This window comes from Bombus pyrosoma, linkage group LG12 (genome assembly GCF_014825855.1).
Source record: "Bombus pyrosoma isolate SC7728 linkage group LG12, ASM1482585v1, whole genome shotgun sequence".
Taxonomy (NCBI): Eukaryota; Metazoa; Arthropoda; class Insecta; order Hymenoptera; family Apidae; genus Bombus; species Bombus pyrosoma.
The window spans coordinates 2,172,046-2,198,767 of NC_057781.1; the positions used below are offsets into that span (position 1 = coordinate 2,172,046).

Genomic DNA, 26,722 nt, shown 5'->3' on the forward strand with positions numbered 1-26,722 from the left:
GTAGCAATAACGATGCTTTTTATATTCTGACATTAATTTTCTCTTAGATTTTTTCGAGTATTATAAATTTGTTTAATAAAACTTAATAAAGTCTTACGGTGGTCTGTTGAGAAACATATTGGAATCTAGGCCCGATGGAAATTATCTTGTGACTAATCGAATTTGCGATCATACAACTGTCAGAAGCACATTTCTCTCACATGCTAGTCATTAATCTCAAGCATCGCTATTAATAAGATACGGACATCCTCTCGAACTTGAAACATTCGCAAAAATTGTGACTTTTTTTCTTATACTTAACGATGTCGAACCTTGACCATGATCGGATTAGTTTCTTATTATACTCCAAAAATTAGATATCAATATTACAATTTGCATTTCTTTTGATCTATTTAATGATCCCGAGCCTCGACCGCAATCAGATTAGTTTCAAGTTTGCATCTTCTTTCTTTTACTTAACGATTCCGAGTTTTGACCACAATCGGTCTAGTTTCTCACTATACTCTGAACTATTTTCTACTGACAGCACCCAATCTTAGAGGATCTAGCGTTACAGATATCTATTGCGTTCCGATGTCGGCAGGTATCGTGTTTTACCCGCGTGTATTATGTTACACGCAAAATACCAACTGGTTGTAAGCGATGAATCGAGTCGACAGTGGTTCGATCCTCACCATTGACCTTGGCCAACGACATCAGCGCTCATTTGCCGATAAAAGATGGCATTCGACAGTCAACGACCGGCAGAAAAGCGGTCGAACTAGTTTTGTGTATGCACGAATCATGGCCTACTGGTTTCACCAATGTCAAGTGCTCGACGAACTTCGGTCGAAGACCGGGTCCCTCTTGCTTAATACCCGCTTTAATGGATTCTCTGCTCTGGCGTTGTTCGCCTTCGAATCTCTTTTCGAAACCGGTGCAAGAACCTTGAACTTGCTTCGACGTCAGCGATTCAATGTCATCCGAATTAAACAGCGGTACATAAACGAGCTTGGCGTGGGCGTCAAGAAATATAAAAGAAGAAATAAAAGAACTAGAAGAAGAAACACTGCTATTTTTTTAAGGAGATGCGTCCAAGTACGGCGGATTGTCCGGTAATCAACTTAATTAAGCAACTAGAGTTTCGTATGGTTAATGAACCCATGTCGAGACGTAATTTATGCCCGACCAAATGAAAGCAGGCGAACTTTTGATGCGTGGAATGGACGCTACGCGTTGTAATCGAGACACGCTCGGTTAATTGAAAACAGCTCGTTGGTCCAAATTCAGGGGTAACGCACTATAATTAACTGTCGCGTCGACGACCAGGAATTTTTCGTTGGTTCCTAGGAAGTTCGCGTAACTAATCGATGCTAACGGAGCGTCCACGGGGATTGCGACTCTCGTGAATTATTTACACGTCGGTAATTTCAATCAAACGGTACACGTGGGATTCGATTACTGAAAATCCAGTGGAACATCGATGGTTAGTTAACTAATGAATCGTTAATCGGTGGAACAAGGAGGGAAAACGGATCGTTATTTTGTTCCACTTTTTCTGTTTCTTCGTGACCGCGCTGTTTTCCCAACGTACGCTTAACTAATTTTCAGACCTTTATGGAAACTATATTGGGAATGGTACGCGCAATAAAAACAAACGTTCTTTCTTAATGATTCTTTGTTTAAACCGACTCCTTACTTGGCTAATGGAAGTCTTTTATCAATCTTTTAACCTGGAAATATAAGTTTATCTATCACTATCCAATTCCTTCAACATAATAATTTCTTTATTAAAATATTTCCTGGTTTTTACGTATCGTTTCGTTTCTGTTAAAAGTGAATTATACCATACGATTCACAAGGTTTAAACTCAATATAAAAAATTAACTTTATTAGCTTTTAATCCCGTGGCTATATAAATGATGTATTATTTAAAGAACAGCTCAATTAACAAATTAATTGGGAAACTTAGAAGGAAAGTGACACACATGACAAAATCTTTCATTTGAGGAAGAACTACTAATAAATTTACATTTGAATTAAAAAAAGACTGTGTTTTCATGAAAAGTTGAAGACTCATAGTAAAATTCTCCAAACAAATACAAATATCAAAACCATTCTATATGTATAATTTGTATTGCAAAATTACCAATTTATCTCTGTGAATGTCCTGATAGTTTCAGTACTAACACTTTGCTGCAAACGCTGCAAACACTACAAAGAGATTTTATCGCACGTTTCAGACAAAGAACAATAACAGAGAAGTGCAAACAATTCGGTCCCCTTCTCGGTGTCGAGTATGTTACTGGCGAATAGAACGAGCTAATTGTTCGCAAAAGCGGAAGGAAGGTACGTGAACGGTTTGATCACCGAAACGAACGAGTTTTCACTCGAAGTTCTTCCGTGCAGATACAAGGATCGAGGCCACGTGAAAGGCCTTTTGTGCGTTCTTTAGAGACAGTTCACGAAACGCAACGTGCGTTTGTTTCCCTTAAGTTCTCCTCGTGTATCTGTATATATATCGTGTTATACAAGTTTTAACCTTTATGTGACTGCAGTGACCTAGCGCACCTCGTCTCAACGTTTACTGACCTTTAACGGTACTTTTATCGTTAATGAAGTCAGTAAATTCTCATTGTAATCTCAAGAGTTGTTCTGCCACTATGTTCAGCTACGTTCCTGTCTGCTCGAGGGGAATTAAACACAGAGACAACTCGTCCCTCCGAGCGTTCCCACAGATGAAAACGTAATGCGGCTCAATTGCAGACATTTGAATCAATTTGCGCCGATTTACCTGACTTCTTGCGAACAGTCGTTTCTAGGCCATACCTTGCACCGGAACGCTAGGTGGTAGACCTCGTGCTTTCTTAATTGAACTCTAATGGATGATGAATGAACGATCGATGCAATTCTTGCCAGAGATAAACGTTTCTAACGTTACAACTATGGAGAAGAAAATTGTCAATAGTCTTTGTATTGAAGAGCTTTTTGAAAATATGAATTACAGATCGATCGCAAGTATATGTAGAGGAGGCATCGGTATCTTTCTCCGATTTTTATTTATTTTGTAAATGAGCAAAACGAACGAAGTTCTTTAGTAGCCATTATAATAGGTATTCGTGCAAATTCATATTTTATATATTCCTCTGTGTTATGTGCATACGTACTGTTGCATCTTCAACGTTCGCACAAATGCATAAAGATCCACAATCTAATAATCACCAATCCAAACGTAGCTAATGTTAAAAAACTGAAACTTCCAATACCTAGAATAGGTTCGATTTTTCAGCTTATCTTATGGGCGCTTTTTCTAAAAAGTTCCTCGATTAATAATGATATCTCTTATATTTTTAAGTATATTTCTTTCATTTTGTTTTCACCTTTCGCTCGTGTCGCAATGCTCTTAGCGGCACACCAAGGGAAAAGATTTCCAGAGGTATTAAATATTACTGAACCTTAACAGAGATACATTTTCGGTGTTTCTCTATCTCTGACCGTTCTGCGTAAAATATGACACAAATTACATGGCTTCAAGTGGAAGTTTACATCAGAGACACGTGACTGAAAACGAAATGAGACGAAAATTCAGCAAATTTCATCGGCTTAAGATAGATAAGCATCAAAAAATTTCTATAATGCTAACCACGTATTGTAACTGGCCAAAATTTTTGTGTTCTTTGATCATCAACAGGGCGTGTGACTCGTCAAAGAATACGTGACATGCGTACTAATTCTCTTAATTTTCTCTTGAACCAATGTTATTTTAATTCGTCGACCATGATGATATACAAAACGTATCGCGTGTAAACTTGACATTTGATCAATGAACGAAACGCAAATCGATAATTATAGACACACGTTCTATGACAGAGTAGAAGAAAACGTGTATCTGATATAGAGAAATGGAGCAAACATAGAAGGCAATAGAATATCTAGGGCATCTTGTCCAGTGAGCAAGCGAGCACATGACTAGCATGAAAGTTTGCGAATTAGAAGCGTACGTAACTGGAATTTGATTACGTTTCGTGTACTTGAAGCAAGTTGAAAGTAAAAGGCATGACTAGGAGCTAACCTAGCTCGCTGTTACCGGACTGCAGCATCGGACTGCTCGAGCTCGTGGAAAACTTACGGAGGAATATTTAGAGAATCTATAAAATTGTTCGTATAATTCAAATCACAGCGAATATATTAGAAAGAGAAAATTTTTTTATACTTACTATAATTTCATTTTAGTTTATACTATCAATTATTTCATATTCCTAAAACACGAATTAATAAACGCTCTTCAATTGCACAAAAATAGTGGAATAGTTAAAATTTAAATAGAGTTTTAAAATAGAATTTAAAATAAAAAAGACATTTTCTACAAATAAAAACAAAATTTTATCACACTTCTATGTAAGAAGGACGGAGAGTCCCAATAGTATTTCACACATAATCGTCGCTATTATTCAACTGTATACTCTCGTCAATATTCACGTCACTGATTCACGTAACAAGATTAACCGATGCTATAGGAAATAATTTATCTATATACAAAGTGACTGAACATACATTCATAATCTCGACGACGACAAAAACGAACGGACGCGATAAATTAAACAGGAAGCGAGGAGTCGGTACGACGTCGATTTACAGCGCACTTCGTGTCGAGTATCGTCCCCTGAACGTAATATTATCATCTGTCGCGATGTTTCGTGCATTCAGGTTCGATATGTCGAAGGATGACTTTCTCCTCGCATATTCACGTGCGGAAGAAGAGATCGCTTCGTCCGATGGAAAAAAAGTGTTCGCATCCAGGAACTAGAGTGTAATTCCACTAGATAGAACAAGTTTCACTTTGCATCTCCTAGCTTCTTCGTCAAATATTTCTGACGTAGGAATTCATCTTGAAATTATGTGGGAAACTTATGGTAGAATTAATTAAAACAATTATCATTTTACGATTGCTTTGTATAATTGAATCAATTTCAATTTTTGTAAAAATTGCAATATTCGACATACTTTTCCTTATGAAGTTAATCAACAAATCAAATTAAGAGCAAATTAAGAAGAATTATGTTTCTGAGTAGCACAAATAGTACAACAACATCCATATTTCTGTGTAACCTTAAAACAGTGGCCATAATTAAATTCATTATTTGTTGCCTTGGCAGAACACAATGCTAATGTCAAAAATTCCGAAAGTCCCTTTGTTTTGTATAGGCTTAAAGAAAAAACATCCACCAATTAATTGCATTCCCCTCCACGCGATTTCCTGTCGATCCCGTACGAATAAAACCGCGAATAAACATTATTTCGTATAATTCCAGCTCATAAATATTATCGATCAAGTTCCATGCGGTGGTGGAAGAATGTTGCCAAGGCCGCGAAATATTTCGCGCGAAAACATTGCATTGTTGCCCGAGTAAATGAAGTTCGAACAAAAGTTAGGATAAAATAGTTAATCTAAGTATTTTACGTTCCTGATGTTGAGTTCTTTTCGATTCTGTCTGAAAGGTCTGGTTTCGGAAGGTTCGTATTACTGCAAGATAGATAGTTTATACAATGGGAAATTCACCAATTTTCCAAATTATCTATTACTTTTCGTTCGCTTATTAGGAATTTACATTCAGATAGATAGGTTGAATCGGCAAAAGTGCAATTAAATAACATTAAATAAATTTTCGTTCTAATAAGTAAAATTCTACTGTATATAAATCGACATTCTTTCGTTCACCACGTGACCCCAATTATATCGAATGGATAGAAAATTTTGTTAGAACACTGTATTCCGTAAATAGAGCACATAGCTGTGGATTTGCGTAACCTTTGGTTTATTGTTATACCGCTTTCTTTTCACGGGGGATATCGCCTTCTATCTCGTTCAATTTCGCCGTTTAATCGACGGTAAATTTCTTCGCTCTATCGCCAATGGATAACAGCTTCGAGTCACGGTTGTATCGCTGTATTCGCTATGGTACAACGAGGGCAACAGCAATAACTGAAAACGATGGTTAGTAACCGCACGAGCTATAAGGCGGTATTTTACGACGATAAATAAAGGACACGACACACTATTCGTTTAAGTGACAATTTTCACGCCCACTGAAACGCGACTTTCGCTGGTCCAGAACTTCTCACTTTCGAGCAATTGAGCTGCACGCGACTATCGAACGAGAAGTGTCTGATCATAACGATACTCAATCTACTGTCAAAGATTACTAATCGGTATGCATATAGTTGACGACGAAGAACTTTACTTTGGCGTTAATTTATACTAGAACTAGTGATTAGAATGATTAATTCATAATTTCTCATGGATCATATTTATAATAATAAATTTTAGGATTTTTAAGAGAGGAGAGAATTTAACTAATTCATTGTAAAGTATGTGCACGGATAAAGTTTCCCTTTTCGTTGCATTGTGCACCTTTTCACATATCATCAATTTTTAATTTTTTAGTACAAGTTTTATATTTCAATCGCTGGTGGATACAGTGGATTGAGATTTCATACTTTCGACGTAAATTAAACGAAAGTAATTGTGCAACGCAGGATTCGTTTTCTGACTCAAGTTCTTGTTTTTTTTTTTTCGTTGAAACTGACACGTTTATGGCTTAATCGAATTAAATTGTTATGAGTCTCGAAGCTTTTCAATTAGATGTTTTCTACTACAGCATCTTTTGTACTTGTCACTGCAGAACTTTCTAAGAGATTTTATTCCTACGTCTTGTCGTCGATTTCAACATCGAAATCTTGGTGCTATCTTATTCGACGTACTTCGCTGACAAGTCCACCAATAGAACAGCAAGTACATCTTTCACATTTCTATCATCCTTTTCTTTCTTTTATCTTCTACAAAATTTCTTCCAATCAGGCGCTGATTGATTGTATCTCGAATTCAAATCCATCCACGGAAATTCCGGAACACTCAACTTTCCAAATTTTAGATAGGTATCTAATTATTTTTGACAGGTTGTCTCGTTTAAAATCCGGGACGACACTAAATCCACTATGAATAACCTCCTAAAACTTCTCAAACGACGGATGTAATCAATTAAATTATCCATTCATTCGCCAATTTCTCTCTAATTCGAAACTGATTACCATTTATATGGTTTACTAAAGGGAAAAAGAAGAAGAAAAAAGAATTATCGAGTAATTCTCAGTACTACACGGGCTGACCATCGATCATTGTCAATAGTAATCTTTCACATCGACTGTATTTGCGATAATTGCATTTCTTCGAATTTTTCAAAACATATTATTTCCCGTTATAAATGACAATCGCACATCTGCTAAATCGAATCATCGTGATGGCAAAAGGAGCTGACACTCATTCTATCCGTGACTAAGAGAATGTTGTTGACTATCGAACATGCAAATCATCGAAAGGGGAAAAATTGAATTTCCGCTGGAAATTCCGATTGAGAAAGTCTTTCGCCTTATGTCTCATGCATCTCGTACGTTATGGATTTATTACGTTGCGAACAAGTTACGTTCCAACCTATCACATCGGGTCAGGGATATAGACAATAATCAACGTCGTCTGCCGTTCAACCGCAGATACAAGATCCGCTAGTGTAATACAAGTCGTCGTGAAACCGAACGTGTTTCACACGCCAGTGATTTCCTAGCGGTGACTGTTGTCACGCAGAATGATCCGAGAAAGAGGTTGAAGAAATTATGGCATGAGTTATTCGTTGGAAGAAGAAGTGGTGGTTTGTTAATAGAGTTCGCGAATTTTTGTTAAAATCAAACTTTTTTATGCATTTCCTTATTTACTTTAAAGATATCTTATATTTGATATTTGTATGAAATACTTATTTTATATTTGAATGAAGTTTCTGGTAATACTTGGGATTCTATATGATTATGTAATTAAACGTAACAGAAGAAAGACGTGGTAAGTCCATTTTCATTGATTTTAATGCTATATTCTGATCAAAGTAAAATATTTTAACACAAGATTAAGAAGGGGAGCAATCTGTTTGATCCAGAGATAAGTATTCTGAAAATATGTAGGTGATAAACTTTAAAACTTTTCCTGACAAACCAATGATGCAACAAATGTCCCGACAATCCATATTTTTTAAATATTCAAGAGAGTAATAAAAACACATATGCCTTACATCAAATAAGAAAATGGTATTGGAACGGGCAATAACATAAGATCTTTAGACGATATATTCAATTTAAAGATTGTATCCATATAAAACAACCATAATGCACGACACACAAATACAACTGAGATACAAATACAACGAGATTTTAAACGCTTAATAAAGGGAAACATGACTTATCATATATGCCTTTGTGTTCTTCAATTATTAGTCCAACCTTAATACTTATCTCGAAACACTTTACAATATAGGAACACACGTAAGTAAGTGCACATTGCAAATTTCAACGAAACGACGTAGTTATTTCTTTGGAAAGCGTTGGATGCGTAATAAACATGCTGTTGGCTAATACGATCATTGCTGTAATTATGATTTCATTGATATCACCGACGCAATCGCGTCGTACATACACGAAGCTCCATGCATAACGAAGACGTTGGTATATCGTAAGACATCTTCGTTGACGATTATAATATTAAGAATAAAATCGTGCGAAAAACTGAACGCGTGGCAAAAGTGCAAAAAAATTGTCGCGTGTTCTCACGTGTAAACACGTGTGTGTTTTAATCTGTATAAACTGGGACACGCGGAATAGGATGAGGCTATTCAAACACGAACTTCTCGCGATCTCTCAATGTTTCGAGCGAAACACGCATGTTTCTTCGCGCTTATGCATTGCGCTGCATGTGACAAATCTGTTTTCACTTTGAGGGTGTATATTAATTAACGCGTTACGTTAATATCTTCCGTGATTCTATCGTGAACTTCGTTTTAACGAAATGTAGTTGTATATTTGGTAGAAATCCACGATTTCTGATGTCAACAATTTGTAATGTTGTGTCAATTACGTTGATTGGCGGCCGATTCTTGTATTATATTTAGCGAAACGCGCGTGAAAATTCAGTAATACGTGGGTAGAGATTAAAAATGAGAAAGTGAACAAGCACCTACTAAGTGTCTCCTTGGTGTCGTATTTCGTTCTTACTTCAGTTTCTTCTCTGTCGCTCGTTAATTTCATTGGTCAAATTTCTTAGATCGTTGGAGAAAGTTAAACACCTAGTAGATGTAATTGTGTGACATCGGAAGCGTTGTACCTCTGTGAAATGGTGCGTGTGTAACATTGTTATAATTAGGCTAACGTTTTTCGGTAGTGAATAGCCTCGTTATCTATACTACAAAGCAATAAATCTCTCTTTTCTGTGAAAACCTATACAGCTAATGGGTACCTCTTCAATTAGTCTTCCTCTTTCAAGAATTATCCACGTCTTTCTCCGTGAAAGAAAATTTAATTGATTTTAGTCGCAATGTTAACGTTATTAAACTGTAATATCTCGCATATATCAAACAAACGATTAAGTTGACACATGGTGTATACATATATATAATATATATACCATAAGTATATAGAATCAGATCCACTATCGCGTACTGTATCTGTGAAATGTATCCTGAAAGACCAAGTGTCTACTTCCTTATAACGCTGTATTTCTCAGCTTACTAAAGTAATTAAAATAAACGAACATGTGATCGAACTCCATAAGCGAACGCGATAACATGTACTACTTATACATAATAATGTTCTACTAACTGAATACTAATTATATTAGGTTGTCCGAAAAATGTCTTTTTTTTACAGACACGTCTTTTACAACGATGCATCTTTATACAAACATGAAACCTAATCTGTCGAACGTTGAGATCTTTATTTTGATAGAACAAAATGGATCATATGTAATTCGATAAAATAATATAAAACGGAAAATATTGTGCTTCCATTATTTCCTTATAAAACGAAAGAAACTTTTCGGACGACCTAATATATAATTCAATCTTTCAGCATCGATATTCCAATTAACTCATGATCTACACTTTCAAGATCGAATATCTTTTTACCCCGTGGGGAAATTATTTTCGATTAATTATTAACGATCAATATTTCATCCCTTAATTATTAGGTAGGCCAGAACGTTCATTTGACTATTTAGAGACTTACAAAAAAATTGTTTATCAAATGCATAATGCTGATAAAATGATTGGCCTCTAGAAAACATTCGGATATTACTTAGTAAAACATTACTTTTATAATTTTCCATTTGCAGCCCTTGAAACTCTTCATCCACGGTTCTGATATTCTCTTAGCACAAGATTGAATTATTTTCTGTCGTGATACTTCTGAGATACACGTATGACATCTCAAAAAATGGAGAAGGACTAGATAGAAAATTTTAGCTAAGAAGAGCAACATAATTGTAGAATGCTGTCTTATGTAACATCGAAAGGAATAAATAAAACGTAAAAAATTCAAAGCGTGATCTAACTGCCAATATTTACAACGATGCCAATATCAGAAGCAAAGAAGCATACAAAGATATAGGAGCGTAGCTTCCAACTGACCGCAGCGACACTTTTACTCGATAGCCTAGGCTGAACTTTCGAGTTCACCGCAAACGAAATAAGAAATCCCGATCAGGCGGTTACGGCATCGCGGTCGAGGAAGCGCATTCAGGAAGCTGTTAATGGTTAGAAACGTGTGCACAGAAGCGCGAGAAACGCAATGAGGCATGCACTTTGACATATCGAAATCTAGATACAATTCGACGCGTGCGAAGGGTGTGGTGGATGCCGGATAAACCTTAGCAAGGATCGAGGACGTCGGGTCGCCACTTTCCCGACCTCGTCATGCTGTCTCCGCGTTTTACACACTCTCGTGTGCCGTTCCTTGTGCCTACAAAGCTAACTTCCCACTCCCTCGAACGACGTAGGTGCTATACCACGGACAATAGGCTCACCTAACTCGATTTCGTCTCCTTTTTCTCCGTTTTGCTTTCTTTCTTTCAATCTCTTTCTTCCGTTCCCTGTAGTCAATGCAAATGGCACAGGATGTGACGAAATTGCGAGCCTACACCACTAATCGACCGATATCAATAGTTATTTATTTATTCAGCTCATCGTTATTCGTATCGTTGGAATATTTACTTGAATATGGTTTTCAATTTCAATAATTACTACGATATATCTGTCTCTACAGTCAGCTCATATTTTTGTGAATAAAATTAAATAAATGCAGTATGAGGAGAAATTTGTTTCATTATCGTACTTGTTGTTATTACACAAGAGTATTTGTTATATGGAGTTGATAACTTGTAACTCGAAAAGCTCGTAAAATTTCACTAATAATATTAATTCAGAGAAGCAGGCAGATTTAGGCGATAGAATTATGTATACATATAATGGAACATTCACATTCTAGATACTCCACTTTTGATAACAAATAGAACGCACATAAATCTCTTTCCTTTAAATTTTCCGCCGCCGTTGGTGTAGCTTTCCATTCCACGAATATATAATTTCTATACTAATTATTCTATATATTTCTATTATTCGTATTAAACTTGTATTCTTATCGAAACAAGATCTGGACAACGCGAATAATATATCAGTAAGCAATTTCAGATAAGATGAATAAAGGCGTGGAAGAAAATTAATGCGTAAAATTTTCTAATCTCACCAACACGATGCCGTATATCGAACATCGTGATTAAAGTTATTTGACAAGTAGAGCGAGTGAGCATTTATTTCTTTTTTTTTTTCAGATTCCAGAACGAACGGTTTTCTAACCGCGGCGTAGATGTAGTGGCGCAAATGTTTCACATTTGGTTTTGCTTATTAGAATGTCGTCCAAGCGTGTCGAATAAACGGCTGATTGACTACATGATATTGCAGCAAGCATGCGTTTTATGTAGAAAAAAACGCACACAACCGTGGCAAGAAGATAGTCGTCATGGAACCGAGAAACACAAAATGTTACGCATCCCGTACTTTTGTCCAGCTCGGTTGCCTTTGTTAGCCGGTAATTAGTCAAAACTGTCAGCCTTTTTGTCAACAGAGCGCGTTATCTAATGTTGTCGCGTGAAACGGCCGCGAAATGGCGTAATATTTTCGCCAAGCGGATTCGGCCAACAAAGGAAACGCTTTTCCCTTCGAGTGTTTTAATTCTTACACGTTTTTCTTTTTCGTTCCGGAAGAAACCGTCTTTCTCACGTTCGCAGACGGCTTGATAAATTTTGTTAAACGATCCATGGGTCACGTTACTTTCTCGGTTTACCAATGCGTGGAATTTCTAGCGTGCTAAGCAAAACAAACTAACCGATTTAATAATAAAAGTACTAACATGTATCATATCTTACTTATGTTTAAATATAGCGTGTAAGAATGACAAAAAATTTCTGATTTCAATTGGGAAATGTTTTTACATTGAATTATGAAATACTTGTGGTAAAAGTATACGTAATCATGTGTCATGTAAAAATCAACATTAACTTTACTAATATAATACACATACTTTTTGCGGTTGAAAGAATTGCTGCAGTAAGGAGTTTCCATTAATTTGAATAAACCAACTCAGAATCAATCAAAATTAAATCACTTTCTCAGACGTGCTAAAGACTTATAGTGTAATAATATTCATAGCATTAAACTTTTACATTTTTTAATATGAAATCTATACCTTTCTTTCTATCTCAATAAATACGATTTAAATGTAGCAGCTATTTCTTTCTTGCTGCAGGCTCTTCAATTCCAAAAGCAAAAATTCAGCATTTTGATAGATTTGGTGCTTCTAGTAGAAATAATTACACTGCAGATGTTAATGCAACTTGACAGTTTTATAAGTATTATGAAAAAATAGTACCCATATCATAACTAATACTATACTTTGGATACGTTATATACATTTTTGCATATTTAACGCAATTCTTTCATTGTTAAATTTCCCGTAAATGCTGTCTGAACATCTTCAGTATATCAGTAATTATTTGAATTTGTAATTCTCGTGACGTAACAACTGATCCTTTCGCAGGAAGCAGTTTGAAATGGGAAAGACGGGAATCACGTCACGACGATTAAATCAAATCTGCCTCGTGGTAGGCTGCCCGTTCACAATAAAACGATTCTACTATTTCATCGCGGTCGCGTGGAGCCGTAGTAAAGTGACGCAACGAGGCCCATGTTAGGATGTAGGCTGGCTTGGTTTGCAAAAATAAAGGCATGTCGCGACGCGTGACCCACTGTACCACAACTTCTTGTCTCTATGAACATGCATGAAGCGCATGGTTATTTTATATTGTGGCCCGAGTGGGGCAACTGCCAACTGGTATCCCATTAAATGCAGGAAGTGAGGTAAGTATCCACTCTTATGGCAACGTGGATCATAGTATTCCCAGAGTTTTGCCGTCGGTCTGGTTAACTGTTAATTAGCAAGCGGAATACGAATCGCCGCGTTTTAGAAAATCTTAAGTTACATGTGTGGATGAGTAGAACGTGGCTGTTAACGCCTCTGGCTAATGAAACACGATTCACAATCTGGGATCGGAACATTCGGATTCTTAGATCGTTGCCTCAACGTATAAAGGAAATCATCGATAACTCTAGCTTTTTCTTCGTTGATATTTTTCTGAGAACTGTATCTCTATAACATCTTTTTCTAGGATTGTCAGGTAAATATGAATAATGAATTGTAAATACGAATATGTAATTATAATTCATCGTGAATTAGTGTTTTTATGTAGGTGAACTCAGAGATAAATCTTTCCTTTTTGGTATTTTGCTGAGATGAGTATCATAATCACACCTTTTAGAAGATGATCGTTCATTGTCAGTTTCGTAGGTTCTGCATTTTAATATTCTTACAATGTGTACTTTCACACGAATCTATTTATAAAGTTATTGTTCCGAATCTTCTGCAACTATATGCGCTCATGTATGAACGTAATGAAGCAGGTAGGCTAACCTGCATTTCTCATCAATGAAACATGAACAAACCTAATTCGTCTGAACTTTGTAATACAATATGTCTCGTAATTTCTATCCTCCGCGTCACTTACATTTACGATCCTCCTTTTTAAACTATTCGCCCATCAATATTTATAATTATTCACCAAGACCAAACTTCCACAAGTTCTTTCCCATTTTCGCCACGATAAAACTATTCTCATTTCAATCGGGAAGATTATTACCATTTAACACTTTCAACGACTCATTAGCTGGTTCCATAAAAGACGAACGCTATCGATAAAATAGCGCTAAATATGACGTTCTGTAGAAAAGACGAGATGCCAGAGAAACAGTACCGACCGAATCAAGGCAATGCTCTTTGAACTCTGCGACACGACGCTAAATTAGTCATGGCGACGCAACGGTTCGATCAAACGTCGTAACCTTTTCCCACGCTGAAATCAATGGAGAGTTATTCCTTTGCCAGCTTATATGAGACTTGGCGTTTGCTTCTATTACGGTCGAACCTTTCGCTTTTGGCACGAATGAACTCGGGTACAAGGCGATCTTCTGACAGCAGGTAGCGTAATGTAGAGTCTATATATTGTAGAGTCTATAGAGAAATCGGAAACAGAGACGTGCAACAGAATATGATGCTTCGTACATTCGATCGCAACCTGACAACCATATTCGTAACCGTTGACCAATGATGAAACCAAATCTGTGAAAAATAAGTGGACTTCCCCATAAGAAAACAGACACGATTGTGGATATGGTAACCCTAAGTCATTGACATTTATAAAAATAGAATGAAGATTCGAAAGATTAGAGAGATTAGAGAAGTTTTCAACGATCGTGGAAACACTGCAATTAACTTGTAAAAATTTTTGATCGGAATGATAACTGTATAATTGTAGTTCGGAGAGTTTTACGGACATCCCACCAGACCAGTTTTCGATCATAATTCAAATCCGACACTATAGTATCTAACCTCTAATGCAAACTGCATTCATTTTCTTTCAGCGTTCTATTTTGACGTCATTAATGTTCTTGATCTACCTGTTTTGCATATCAGCTGGAACAGGAAAATAATCAAAGTTGTATTTCTCACGCTGTTGTTATATATAAGGACAGTCACCTGCACTTCTTCAACTTGCCTCACTATTCCAAAAAACTTCCATTTCCTCTTTCTACCTCAAACCAATCTCAGCTTATCACTTTCTTACGTTAATCAAAATAATCGATAGTTGTTTAAAAACTAGATATATTAACATCGTTCGATTACCATCGAATAAAAATGTCTTCTCGAAGTTTGCTTTTTACGAAGGTGAAACTTCGCGCGATCAGTTTCCTTTCTTCTCGTGTGCCTTTTCGTACGGATCGAGTGAAAACTTCTTTTTTAATAAACTTCGACTCGACGAATCGAACAATTTAAATCGACGGTCCAATTGAAGCGAAGAACGTCTGATGTTTTTCGTAAAAACACATTCACGGATGTATGTCGAAACGGTAGAGGCCAGAAAACAGCTTTGAAGGAAAGTTACGCGGCTCCGTGACGAATGGGGAATGATTGATGATTGACGAATTCCTAAATGCAGACTTTGACGCTCTAGTTAAAGTCGTCGCTAACAGCCTTTATGTTCCGTGGCAAAACACTCGTTAGGCCGGATATGTGCACATATCCAGCGTGCCTTTATTACCTGTATTTATTGCATCGATCCAGACGGGAAGTACTTTTCTTTCTCAGATCTTTCCTACCTTTTACACCTCACTGAAACGGAATTCGATACCGGTTAGGAATGGGACAACTAGACGAGCAACATGTAGCATGTGCACAATTAACGTAACCGTTTCGCGGTTTTTACATCTTTGACCGTGTTAAGGGGAACCGATAATCGACGCGATTACTGGATTGATCTGGGACCTTGATCTGGATCTCGTACGTTTTGTGGAAACCGGTAATTACTGGTTTGAAATATAGATGTGTGTTATAATAGGCGTGAAAATATTCGTGATGTTATATGGGGTCCTATTATGGTTGATGGGATGATTGTACGGTAGAATTAGATTTATTTCAACGTCATGAAGGGCAAACGGTTCATTTAACTGGAGTTTGTATAATACGAGATTAATCATTCTTACCGTTATCTGCGTGATTGCTTGATTGATATCCTTGATTGTTACCCTTATATTGGAATAATGATTGTGTAAATTTGTATCTTTCCCCTGAACGCTTTCCTTCTTTTCTTGATTGTGTAAATTGAAACAATAGATGTAGTATGATAAAAGGGATTATAGTCAAAGCTTGATTCTTTATTACCAAAAGTTTCTGATTATTCTACATTCAATTACGAAATGATCTATTGGATTTCATTTTATTACTTGTGATCTTTCGTGTCAAGTAAAAAGGGATCAGTAAATTTATTCGACAAAATCAGTTAATCAGACATTAACTAAAATTTCGCTTCGATAAATGGACTTCTATCCTAATTAGTTACATGTCCAAATATTTGTCAATTTGCTACGAAAATTTTAAGAATTTGACAAATTGGGAAAGATTCTCTAGTGTCCTTTCATAAATTGATCTGAACCAGAAAAAGCTTCGAAATTCCTGACACGTTTATAAGAAACATCGTTTCACTATGTGTACTATTCACTTTTCTTAGGGATTGCTTTTCCTGAAATTAAACCGTAGTTAAGACGGAATAAAGACGCGTTCCTATCATTTTTCACTCTTATTCCAATCGCTGGCAAATAATGCCCTGAAATGGGTGGCACGCAAACATTCAATCATGAACCGCTAAAAAGAAAAATGTCAGAAGTAAAACCACCTTTTATCGTAAATTGTTTGTCATACGATAGAGGCAAAAGAGCGTGGGGTCACCGTGATCGAAGATTTCTAACGACAAGAAAGTGCCTGACAAATAATTTTTACGCACTGTTAATCATCGGATATTTGTCAATCGTTCCCGCTGCGTATCAAGCAAAATACCACAAATTTATTCCCACTAGTCTAGTTTAGACACAAGAATTTCTCGTGAATTGGAAATCAATTTTTACATTGTATGACAGCTTTATTTGCGAGATACGTTACATCTAAAGCAATTAACTTGCGACAATTAAGGAAATACCAGTGAAATTACTGAAAAATGTTGAAAAAGTTGGTAAGGTTACCAAGAAAAGTCACAATTAACTGTAATCGAAAGTTCTCGTTGAGAGCAAAAGATCGATGGTTGCTTGCGCGAACGATTGGTATTCATTAGTGCAACCAATTAAACTTACGAATTGTAAATTACTATTAATTACAATTTCTGGATATCTATTTAGGACAACGTATAGGTACCGCATTTCTCTATAATATGTCCTATGCACGCATAATATTTATAAAAAATGAATTATTCCTGGTGATTAGAATTATTATTAAATACATAGACGGTTGTATATATATATATATATATATATATAAATCGCACGAGTCTCACAGTTTTATTTAAAAAAATATTGACAGCTTTGTGTAATGTTCATATCGAATCACTGACCAGAGATTATAAACATGGTGTATGGAAGTCATCGATAGTCTTAACCACGGTATATTTTGCAGATGGGGTGAAATCAACCACTCGCGCGGAACATCGATCTCCGTGACGCTTCGTTGTGTAAGAAATTTGAGATCAACATAAAAGAGTGGTCGTTGGTGAAACTTTCTCCCAAAAACCGTTACTCATATTCCCGGGGCGATCCCTTTCTTCTCTCAATGAAACCAATTCCTCGTCGATGAAGCCTTTTCGTCTTTTCGTTCGCTTTCACGATCGCGAAATCTAAAAACGAACTGGTACGAATGATGTTCCATCATGATGTGTAATTAATAGAACGAATCAAAGAGAGGCGCGAGCCTCCGTGATTTTGATCGAGGATTTTATGGCCTCGTGAACGTTGTATGAGTGGCTCCTCCGATTTGCCTCCGGTGATTTTGCGGTAAACTACGAAACTACTACTACTACTACTACGTGTAGGCACGATTCAAGTTGAGCAATAGTCAGGAAGAGACTCGCCCCGAGGGCTAATAAGTTTACTGTTATTGCTCGAAATGAACGGGACCGCGAATAATCGAGTGAGAGTTGGCGCGAAAAAAAAAAAACAAGACAGAAAGGAAAATGTTCCACGATGGCTTGCATAAAAATTCTTCTAGTTCGAAGTCGGTTGAATCGAATTGAGTTTGTTTCGATCGATTATAATTTCAGTGTAATTGTTTCGATCGGTTGAGAGTAATTCCTCGCGTCACGTGGCTGCATTGAGAAATGAATGGATCCCCAAGGGAATCGTTAAAACGAAGTACGGCGTTCGTGAGGCGAATTGCTTCGCGATAAATGACCCATTGTACCGTTGCGTTAGTAACGACCGTTCCTCAAACATGACAGGTTTCCTACATTTTCAACGTTAACAATGTTAGCGAACCGATGGCTCGCTGCTTACGGTGCTGTCAGAAAGAAATGGGATTCGAATCGTCCTGATTTGATCGATTTGTTTACTGGCTCTTTCAAATTTCATAATTTTTAGGACTGCACCTCGTCGATTGGTTTTCCTCTTACGTCAAATATTAACTTGCGTACGCAATCGAGGACCTCTATTGCCATAGAAAGGCCTAAATCGTGGGCGTCAGTGATTATGTAAGGCTGATTTTTATAGACGAAAGGAATCATCAAGTTTCATAGGTCGATTAATGGGATCAGACGTTTAGCAAACGAGAGGACCAAAGGGTCGAGTACCGAATGAACTCAGCGAGCAAATTCGGGCTTTCTATTGACCCATAATTATGGACCACTCGTCTCTAAGGACAAGAGAAGTCTACATTTTTATCTCATTACTACATCTAGAGAATTTTAGACATTTCAATGTTTGAATATTTTGAAATATAAAAAACCTCAATAAATAAATACAGGGTCCAGCCGAATAACATATAAAAACGGGCATGACGTGATTCTTTGTGAAAGAATAAGGAAGAAATACAAAACACAATTTTTTCATTCCCGGATTAATTTTCGAGAAAATCGAGTTAGCATTTGTTAAGGTATACTTAAACATGGTCAATTCTAGATTGGACAGGACTGAATAATCGACAGAAAATCATCCTACGTGCGAAAGAAATGCAGAATAAAATTTTTTCCTTTAAGGCTTCGTTTTCAGGAAAATAGAGTGAACATGTTTACCTAAGAATCGGTCTGACACTTGCGTTTTTTCCTCGGAAACAAACCACCTTGTGAAAAGCTTGATTCTACGATTTTAACTTATTTTCGTACGTAGAGCAACTACCTGTCAGTTATTTAGTTCTGTTCAATCCAGAATTGGTCATTACTTAATAAATAGTCGATTCCCTCGATTTCCTCCAAAACTAAGCGAGAGATGAAAAAATTATATTACATATACATTCCTTATTTTCCCACAAGGAATCACGTCGTATTCGCTTTTACATGTTATTCGGCGAGACCTCGTATATATAAGACTGTAATATATATTCGTCAACGGATTTATGTGTCTAGTTCGAAACTAGACTCCAACTGAACAATATGTCCTATCATTGGAACCTATACTACCGAGACACATAAGTTCCATTATAGGTATAGAACGAGACCTATTCTACTGAAATATACATAGTAGTGAAATACAAGTGAAATGAAAATATGGTAACTTGAAAATTGCACTTAATCTATTTCTTTCCAAATTTGAATGTACTATAGTCTCTACTATCGTATTATTACTATTAAAAGCTGACAGACTCGAAGGGGAAAATGTATAAAATTAGCCGTGCTAACGACGAAGATACAATCTTCGGCACTTAGGGGTTAATACCAACCGAGTTGAGAAACATCTATACAATATTAATTCAATCGAACTCGTCATACGAAACATTACTAAGTATTCCATAGCTGTGTAATGATCTGACAAGTGATGAGAAAAACAAACGATCGTCGATCGTCAATTATCCTATCAATTGGATCAAACGTTCACAAGCGGTAAAGAATTGTAAAATCAATCTCTCGTTTGAAACTCGCCGCGCATGAGATAGAACAGGTGCAATTTCGAATCCATTAGAATCAATTTTCTTAACGGAGGATCGCACGGAACGCACGCGTGACGTACCCGCGGCGCTCGATGTTGCTAGTTTCACCGGTGATTGCGATCCGAGACATACACGCCACTGCAACAAATTGTTCGCCACGAACACGAACATTTCAACCTACATAACAAGAATCCATCGAACAACAGGGAACGATCGGAGACACGCCAAAAGTCGATCGACCAACTGCTGTTTCTACCAGATCCGTTTCTTTTCGTATTTTCTTTGTTGTCCATCCGCCCGACAAAGAAATGCGCGCTTTCTTCTCGTTTCTTTGATCGTTTTGATTGCATTAAACTTTTTGCAAAGAATACACATACACACATGTTAATGTTATAATTATATTATAATATTATATGTGCTTGTATATATCGAGTGTTATAATTAAATTATACATTTTTATGAAAATACCTATCAAGTATTATAGAAAACGGATATTTCATATATTTTTTCATATTATATGTATTCTGTACAATTTTACATTTTTAAACTTCCTAGAAGCGTATAAAGATCCGCTACATATAATAAATGTCTATTTATTCTATGTGGGTTTTGAAGATAATTTAATTTTTGCATATACTGATAAAAATAAATCGAAATTTTTATTGATGAGGAGATTTAAATTTAGATATATTCATAGCATCTGGTGACAACTTGTTAACAATATGTCGGACAGTATAGATATTGTTACAAGTGTATATCACATACATGCAGATTGTACGTCAGATTTTTTGCGCCGGGAGGCATTTTGTTTATGTTCTTTTTTATTTCCAGAAAAATATCGTGACACGTTCAGTCTTCAATTTTTTATTTGCATATTTGCCTAACTAACCGTTTCTCAGACGTTTCAAACTTTCGAGAATTTTATATGGAATGGAAGATTGTAAGACGTGATTCAACGGATTTGGACAGCATCTCTCTTTCCGAAGATTGAGTGATTCAATATTAACTGACTAATCGGAATTTATATTGATTAGTAAAATACGGCTATTTTAATTTAATACGGCAGTATAATTTATAGAAAATTGAAATAAACAGTAATGTACAGGGTGTAGATATGGCATATGTAAATGTCTTCGAAGAATGTAAAGTAAAAATGGCTAACACCTAATAAGGTGTACAACTTTCTAATTAGAATCTTCTTTCATTTACGTTCATAGAGACATGAATTTACATAAAAGTCCGAAATCTACTGATCATTGGCCTAATTTAATCTAAATAGGTGGGTTGCAAAAATTTATGCAAAGAAATGATAACTAAGCGACGATTCCTTTCACTTAATGAATTCTATAATTAATATATAAAATATAAAAATTTATATTTGTACATTCCGTCCATTCAATCTATTTATAATAAAAAGAATTGGAGAATTAATCTACCAAATCGTATAAAGATACTAAAGACTCAAATGATCCTGTATTCCCCTAACTTCCATTTTTCCAAATTTTTAATCTCGTTCAAGCCTTCCAAATAGATATCCATACAACCATTCCATTCAATTTTTTAAATTAAACGTCTTATTTAAACATAGTTCATTCATTAGACCGGTTCTGAAGGAACGAGGATTGATCAGATTCTCCTAAGACACGTAAAGAGCACCGACGTGTTTCATTCACGGTATACGCCGTGCGTTTTCCCGTTTGAACCGTTAAGGACGCGAGACTGGCTGGATGGAAGTGGAGAATGGAATAAGAGGGAGAGGTAAAGAGGAAGTAAAGGATAGAAACAGAAACGCTGGTTCCTCGTGGGCCTGAGTAAGAGACAATGACCAGCAAGGTTCGAGTACCTGACAGGGCAATTTTTACGTCCGTTTCGAGAATTTCAGCGGAAAATGATCACGACCACGATATCGTATACGCGTGCACGAAGAATCAGTGAACGTCGCTATATATAGGTGAGCAACATGTTCAACCAGTTCGCGATAAACTGTTATATGCACTGGCGCTGTGCCATCTGCTTCCTAATAAAACTAATTTCTAATAGCAATGCTAACGGCTGAATGGGTTACGATAGAGAAAAAGAAAATGGGAGAAAAAGTTTGTAGGACCATTCGTATCACGTAAATACCTACACAGATTTTTAGCGTTAATTGATCGATAATTTTGGATAAATGAAAAGATGTTAGATTCTTACACTCGCTAGATTACTAGAGAATAACGTGACTTCATGTTCACAGGTCGGATAAGGAACAGTTAATCGTAAGTGTGGTAATGTTCTTAATAGTTCTATAATTTCTGAATTTGGTGCGGTCGCATACTTCGGGAGAAAATCTGGTTAATGAATTCAGGCTGGAAAGTTTAATTCACCCGAAACAATTGGTTGTTGTATGCAAATGTCGAACATGCTCCACTCGTGAAACAAATCTCGCAGAGATTCGTAAAATCGAGTTACGTCGAACTCTATCTTCCTGCAACCTACATGCGTTGTGCAACGACATTTAAATTTCAACGATATACGTGTGTATTTGATTACAGAAACGTCTTATTGAAACATCAATTCACTTGTTCAGGCGTCCTTATCACGATTAAAATCAAAGATATTCTAGCGTTAAAAATCACCATTTAAGAAAAACGCTTACGCAGTAATACGTTAACTATCGCGTGGTTAATAATTCTCAACGTCTTGTCATTCTGTCAGAGCACAAGATATGATCGATGCATCGTCGAGTTCTATGAATTTTTCATAAAGCGAGGTACAAATTAGCCTCTGATTAATTATATTTCACTATTTATACTTCACGATTTCATAATCACGTAGTTATATTTTGTTTAAATCCAACAAAAGCAGTTATCAACTTTGACTTTCAATTAGATGACGCTAATGGAGATCAGTGGCGTTGAATGTCGTTCGGAGGATCGCATGACCGTCAGAAATTGGAGAAATAATTGCTACATGTATTGCGATTAGTCGCGCTTGGTATAATTATAGCAATTACTTCCATATAGGTGGCGATCGTGTAACGTTTGCCGTGTTTTGCGAGTCGGTTAGTCTCGAGCCTCCGTTCCCCTCATTAAAAGTTCGTCAGCTGACTGGAGCGCGCGCGCACACGAACTCAACTCGATCGAATACTCTAGATCGAATTTATGTTCGTAATCGAAAGTTTACACAGTCGACGGACGACGAATGGCGATAGAGACTACGGAAAATGTCGATGAATCCCAAAGGTACAAAACAAGTCTCGCGAAAAAAAACAAGAATTACCGTAATAGGCTTTATCCAGTATCAATAGGATACAAAATGGACTTCATAACTTAATTTCTTGAGCGACCCCTTTGCGGTGCAATTTCATATAACACGTACACTATTTTTCTCTCTCTCCTGGTTTCTTTCTGCTTTATAATCGATCGGCTACTGGTAATCGATTTCTTTCGCGCGCTTTTTGCTCGTCGCTTTCCTCATGAACTATCACTCGCGGTATCGAGACATCGAAAATTTGATATGCCAATGTAAAACATTAGAACATGTGGGTTCATTAGTGGCAGAATCGTATGCCACTCACTATTTTCGGAAATGTTAGTAAATGGGAAATTTAAAGAAATCTAATGGGCGATATAATGGGGTTCGAATTAATCTTTTACTCTATTCAATTTTCAGCTTATGAAGAAGCATGTTGTACAGAACCAAATAAATCTATTAATAATCATACCTCTGATTTAATTATATACGAATCGAACAAGAACGCTCCGTTGATTTGAGAAAAAAAGCACCAGTTACTAACATGTTTTGCTAAGTCGATTGAGAATCATGACAGATAAGAATCTCGTCTGACATTTACTGTGACATTTATAAGAGTATTAGTTGGATAAAAATTGAAAAGACCTGTAAGGCACGTGAGAAAACATGATCGTCCCGATGCTCTCGTTGTTGTATACCATAGCGATGTCACGTTCCCTCAACGAAATACAATATCGTAACACATCACAGTATTCTGCACTGTTCTCCCATGTACGTTTTGTCGCACAGTTTGAGTACACTTCACTCGCGACTGCCTGTCAGATCGACGCGCGAAAATTCACGTACTGGAGGGACTCGATTGAATGAAACGCAGGGAACGCGCAGAGGAAAAACGGCCTCAGCGTGTAGCGGGAGAAGCAAAAAAAAGCAGGAAGAAGGCCGAAGATAGAACGGCGGGGATATTAGCCGAGGAATCGCTAAAGAAGAAGAAAATGGAGTGAGGAAAGAAACAAGGGAAGGTCAAAGACCTTGAATCGAGAAGGACGAGGATACCGGGGCAGGCAACCGAGGAAGGAAATGTAAACGTGTACTGGAGAGAAGAGGAAGAAGAGGAAAGATGGAGGGAGAAGGAAAAGAAGAAGAAAGACGAAAAAGGAAGAAGAAGAAGGAAGAAGCAACGGTGCAGGTAGATAATGATAGAGAGACAAGCTCTGAGAAGACGCAGAAAGAACGAAGAGGAGAGTAGAAGAGCAAGAAAATGACTCACCATTCTTCCTACCGGAGGTTTGCGTGACACGTATGGCGAGCGAGATCCGCGTGTACGCAAAAATCGTCGCGAGGACGAATATCGCGTAGCCACTGGAGAATCTCATGGTTGGTAATCGGTCAAAACTTTCTCGAACTAGATCTCCGACTTCTGGTGAGACTTGCTGAGGCAATGGCTCAGCGCCGACTGAGACGTTCTTTGTGCTTGCCGCTCTATCTCAACTGTCACTTCTCTCTCGTCGGGTTTCACACCGTTCGCCCGGTATCCCCAAGGAAGCGAAACTACCACCACGGCGACGACGACGTCGACGGACCCGGCGAGGTCACGTATTTAGTCCCGAAATCCCGCGGAGACACGCGTGTATCGGTATCTTATCCGACTAGTGGCAATCCAGTGTGTACTCTTTGTACATCTATTTAAAACCTATCGCTCCACCTCGCGCTCCTTACTATTGGCTCCTGCCCCAATTCCTTGTCCAATGATACACTCTCGCGCGCATTCACCTCCTTTTCAGATCAAGACGTGAGGGATCGGTCGGAGAGGTGGCAGAAAGTGTCGGTTAGTAGGTGGTAGGTGGTAGCGATACCCGGGTAGGTGGTAATACCTATGGATGTTTGGAAGGTGCCGCTAATAATGAGCTTAGAGACCTGGAAAAGTGACGTCCAAGTTCTCCCCCCGGTTAGACTCCCAGCTCCACTTGATGAAGGTGAAGGGGTTTTAGGTGGGGTTTCTTTGCTTCGAAACCAAGATCGCGACAAGCTAACGTTGGCTTTCTTGGGTGCCCTTCTACGTCCCCCATTTCTACCGTCTATCGGCCTGTCTGGCTGATTCTGATAGTGGTAGGAGCACGTGGAGGGGCCGGCCAGCTTGTCTACGCTCCAGCTAGGTTTCGCGTTCTTTTAGAAGCTTCCTCGCACGGACACATGTTACACGTCCCCGACTCTGCCGCTTTCCTCAGTCTGCCGTTCCTTATCGCAATTTGCGCGTTTTCGCGATAGCAGTTTACAGCTTGGATACACCCAGAAGATCACTTTGGTGCAACAAGGAACGATCCATCGAGGATTTTACTTGGCAACTATCATCTACAAGCATCGTTGTAGTTTTTATGAGACCACAGTCCAGGATTGTGGAAACTTCAACTTGGTTACCAAGACGCAGGGGCCAGGTGGAATAGGTTTGTCCCCAATTCTACTCGATACACCTATAAATATCGATGGACAGGTACTATTTATTGGTCGGTGAAAAATCCTCGGATTAGCGAACGCGTTAAGTCAGCGTATCTAACCCAGCGTTTCGAAAGCGGTCGAATAACGCGACGGCTGTCGAGATTTATTCAAGTGGTACGCATATTTACCGGTACTCTTGGGTCGGGTAAAAATATTCACTTCGCGGCTGGTTCGCCGGTCTTCGATTTCTCCTTTCCACTTTTTTCGAAAATATGTTTCGATCCGCTTTAATGGATAGTAATTTTAATTTGTAGGAACATAAGATCGAATACCTAATGATCGTCGATTAATTTTTTAACTACGAATGATATCTTTACCGTCTCGTCCAGGAAACAGAGCTAGGAATGCTGAATTCTTGACCCTGTCACAATCCACTTATTCAAAGTAGTGGTTTCACTGATCCTTTGACCTCCAGCACGTTTTTACCATTCAATATCCGTTATTGTTGCCAATTGTGAAAAATCTATGAATAACTGTTATGATTGTTTGGAACAAAAAGGTGCAGAGAAAATTAATTTGCTGAAAAAGACTAACCTTTTAACCGCAACAGGTGAACTAGGAGTAAATAAAAATAAATCGATGTCAGTTATGTCTTAAGTTTCAATCTTTGCAAACGTAAATGTAATATCATTTATCATTGACAGAAATAAAATGATATATAAAAAATAAATCTTTTCCTAAGAAAAGATGTTATTGATCCAAGAGAATGGCAATATACTAACATTATATAATATTGTATATTAATAATTTCCCATAAAAGTAATACTAGTATTCGAATGATGTCATTATCTATTCGTACATTAGTCGCTTTTTTCTCCTTGGCTCCATGATTAGGTTAACTCAACTAGTTTTACGGTGAACACTACTTAATTATTCATTGCCATAAAGATCGGACACGCGACACCAACACAGGGCAACGATCGTAGCGAAAGCTCGTAAAAGCCGGTCATTGGTACTTGAGTCGTATCAAAAGGATTCATTACGTCAAGGAACTTCAACGGAGTAGCGTGTTCATCCTGGGTCCCTATTAGACTATTTTCCGGTTGCGTACGAGAGAGAAGGAGGAAAAGGAACAGTAGTAATT

The 26,722-nt window shown here is 37.4% G+C and overlaps 1 protein-coding gene across 1 annotated transcript in view; it reads right to left on the reverse strand.

The window, feature by feature from the left end:
- LOC122573305 (laccase-1-like) overlaps window positions 1-24,773 on the reverse strand; it is a 46,769-nt gene extending 21,996 nt beyond the window's left edge. Inside the window, exon 1 of the mRNA XM_043739458.1 lies at window positions 24,413-24,773. Within this exon, the coding sequence (XP_043595393.1) occupies window positions 24,413-24,518 (106 nt within the window). The 5' untranslated portion in view covers window positions 24,519-24,773. The remainder of the gene's footprint in view (window positions 1-24,412) is intronic.
- Window positions 24,774-26,722: the final 1,949 nt, after the last annotated feature.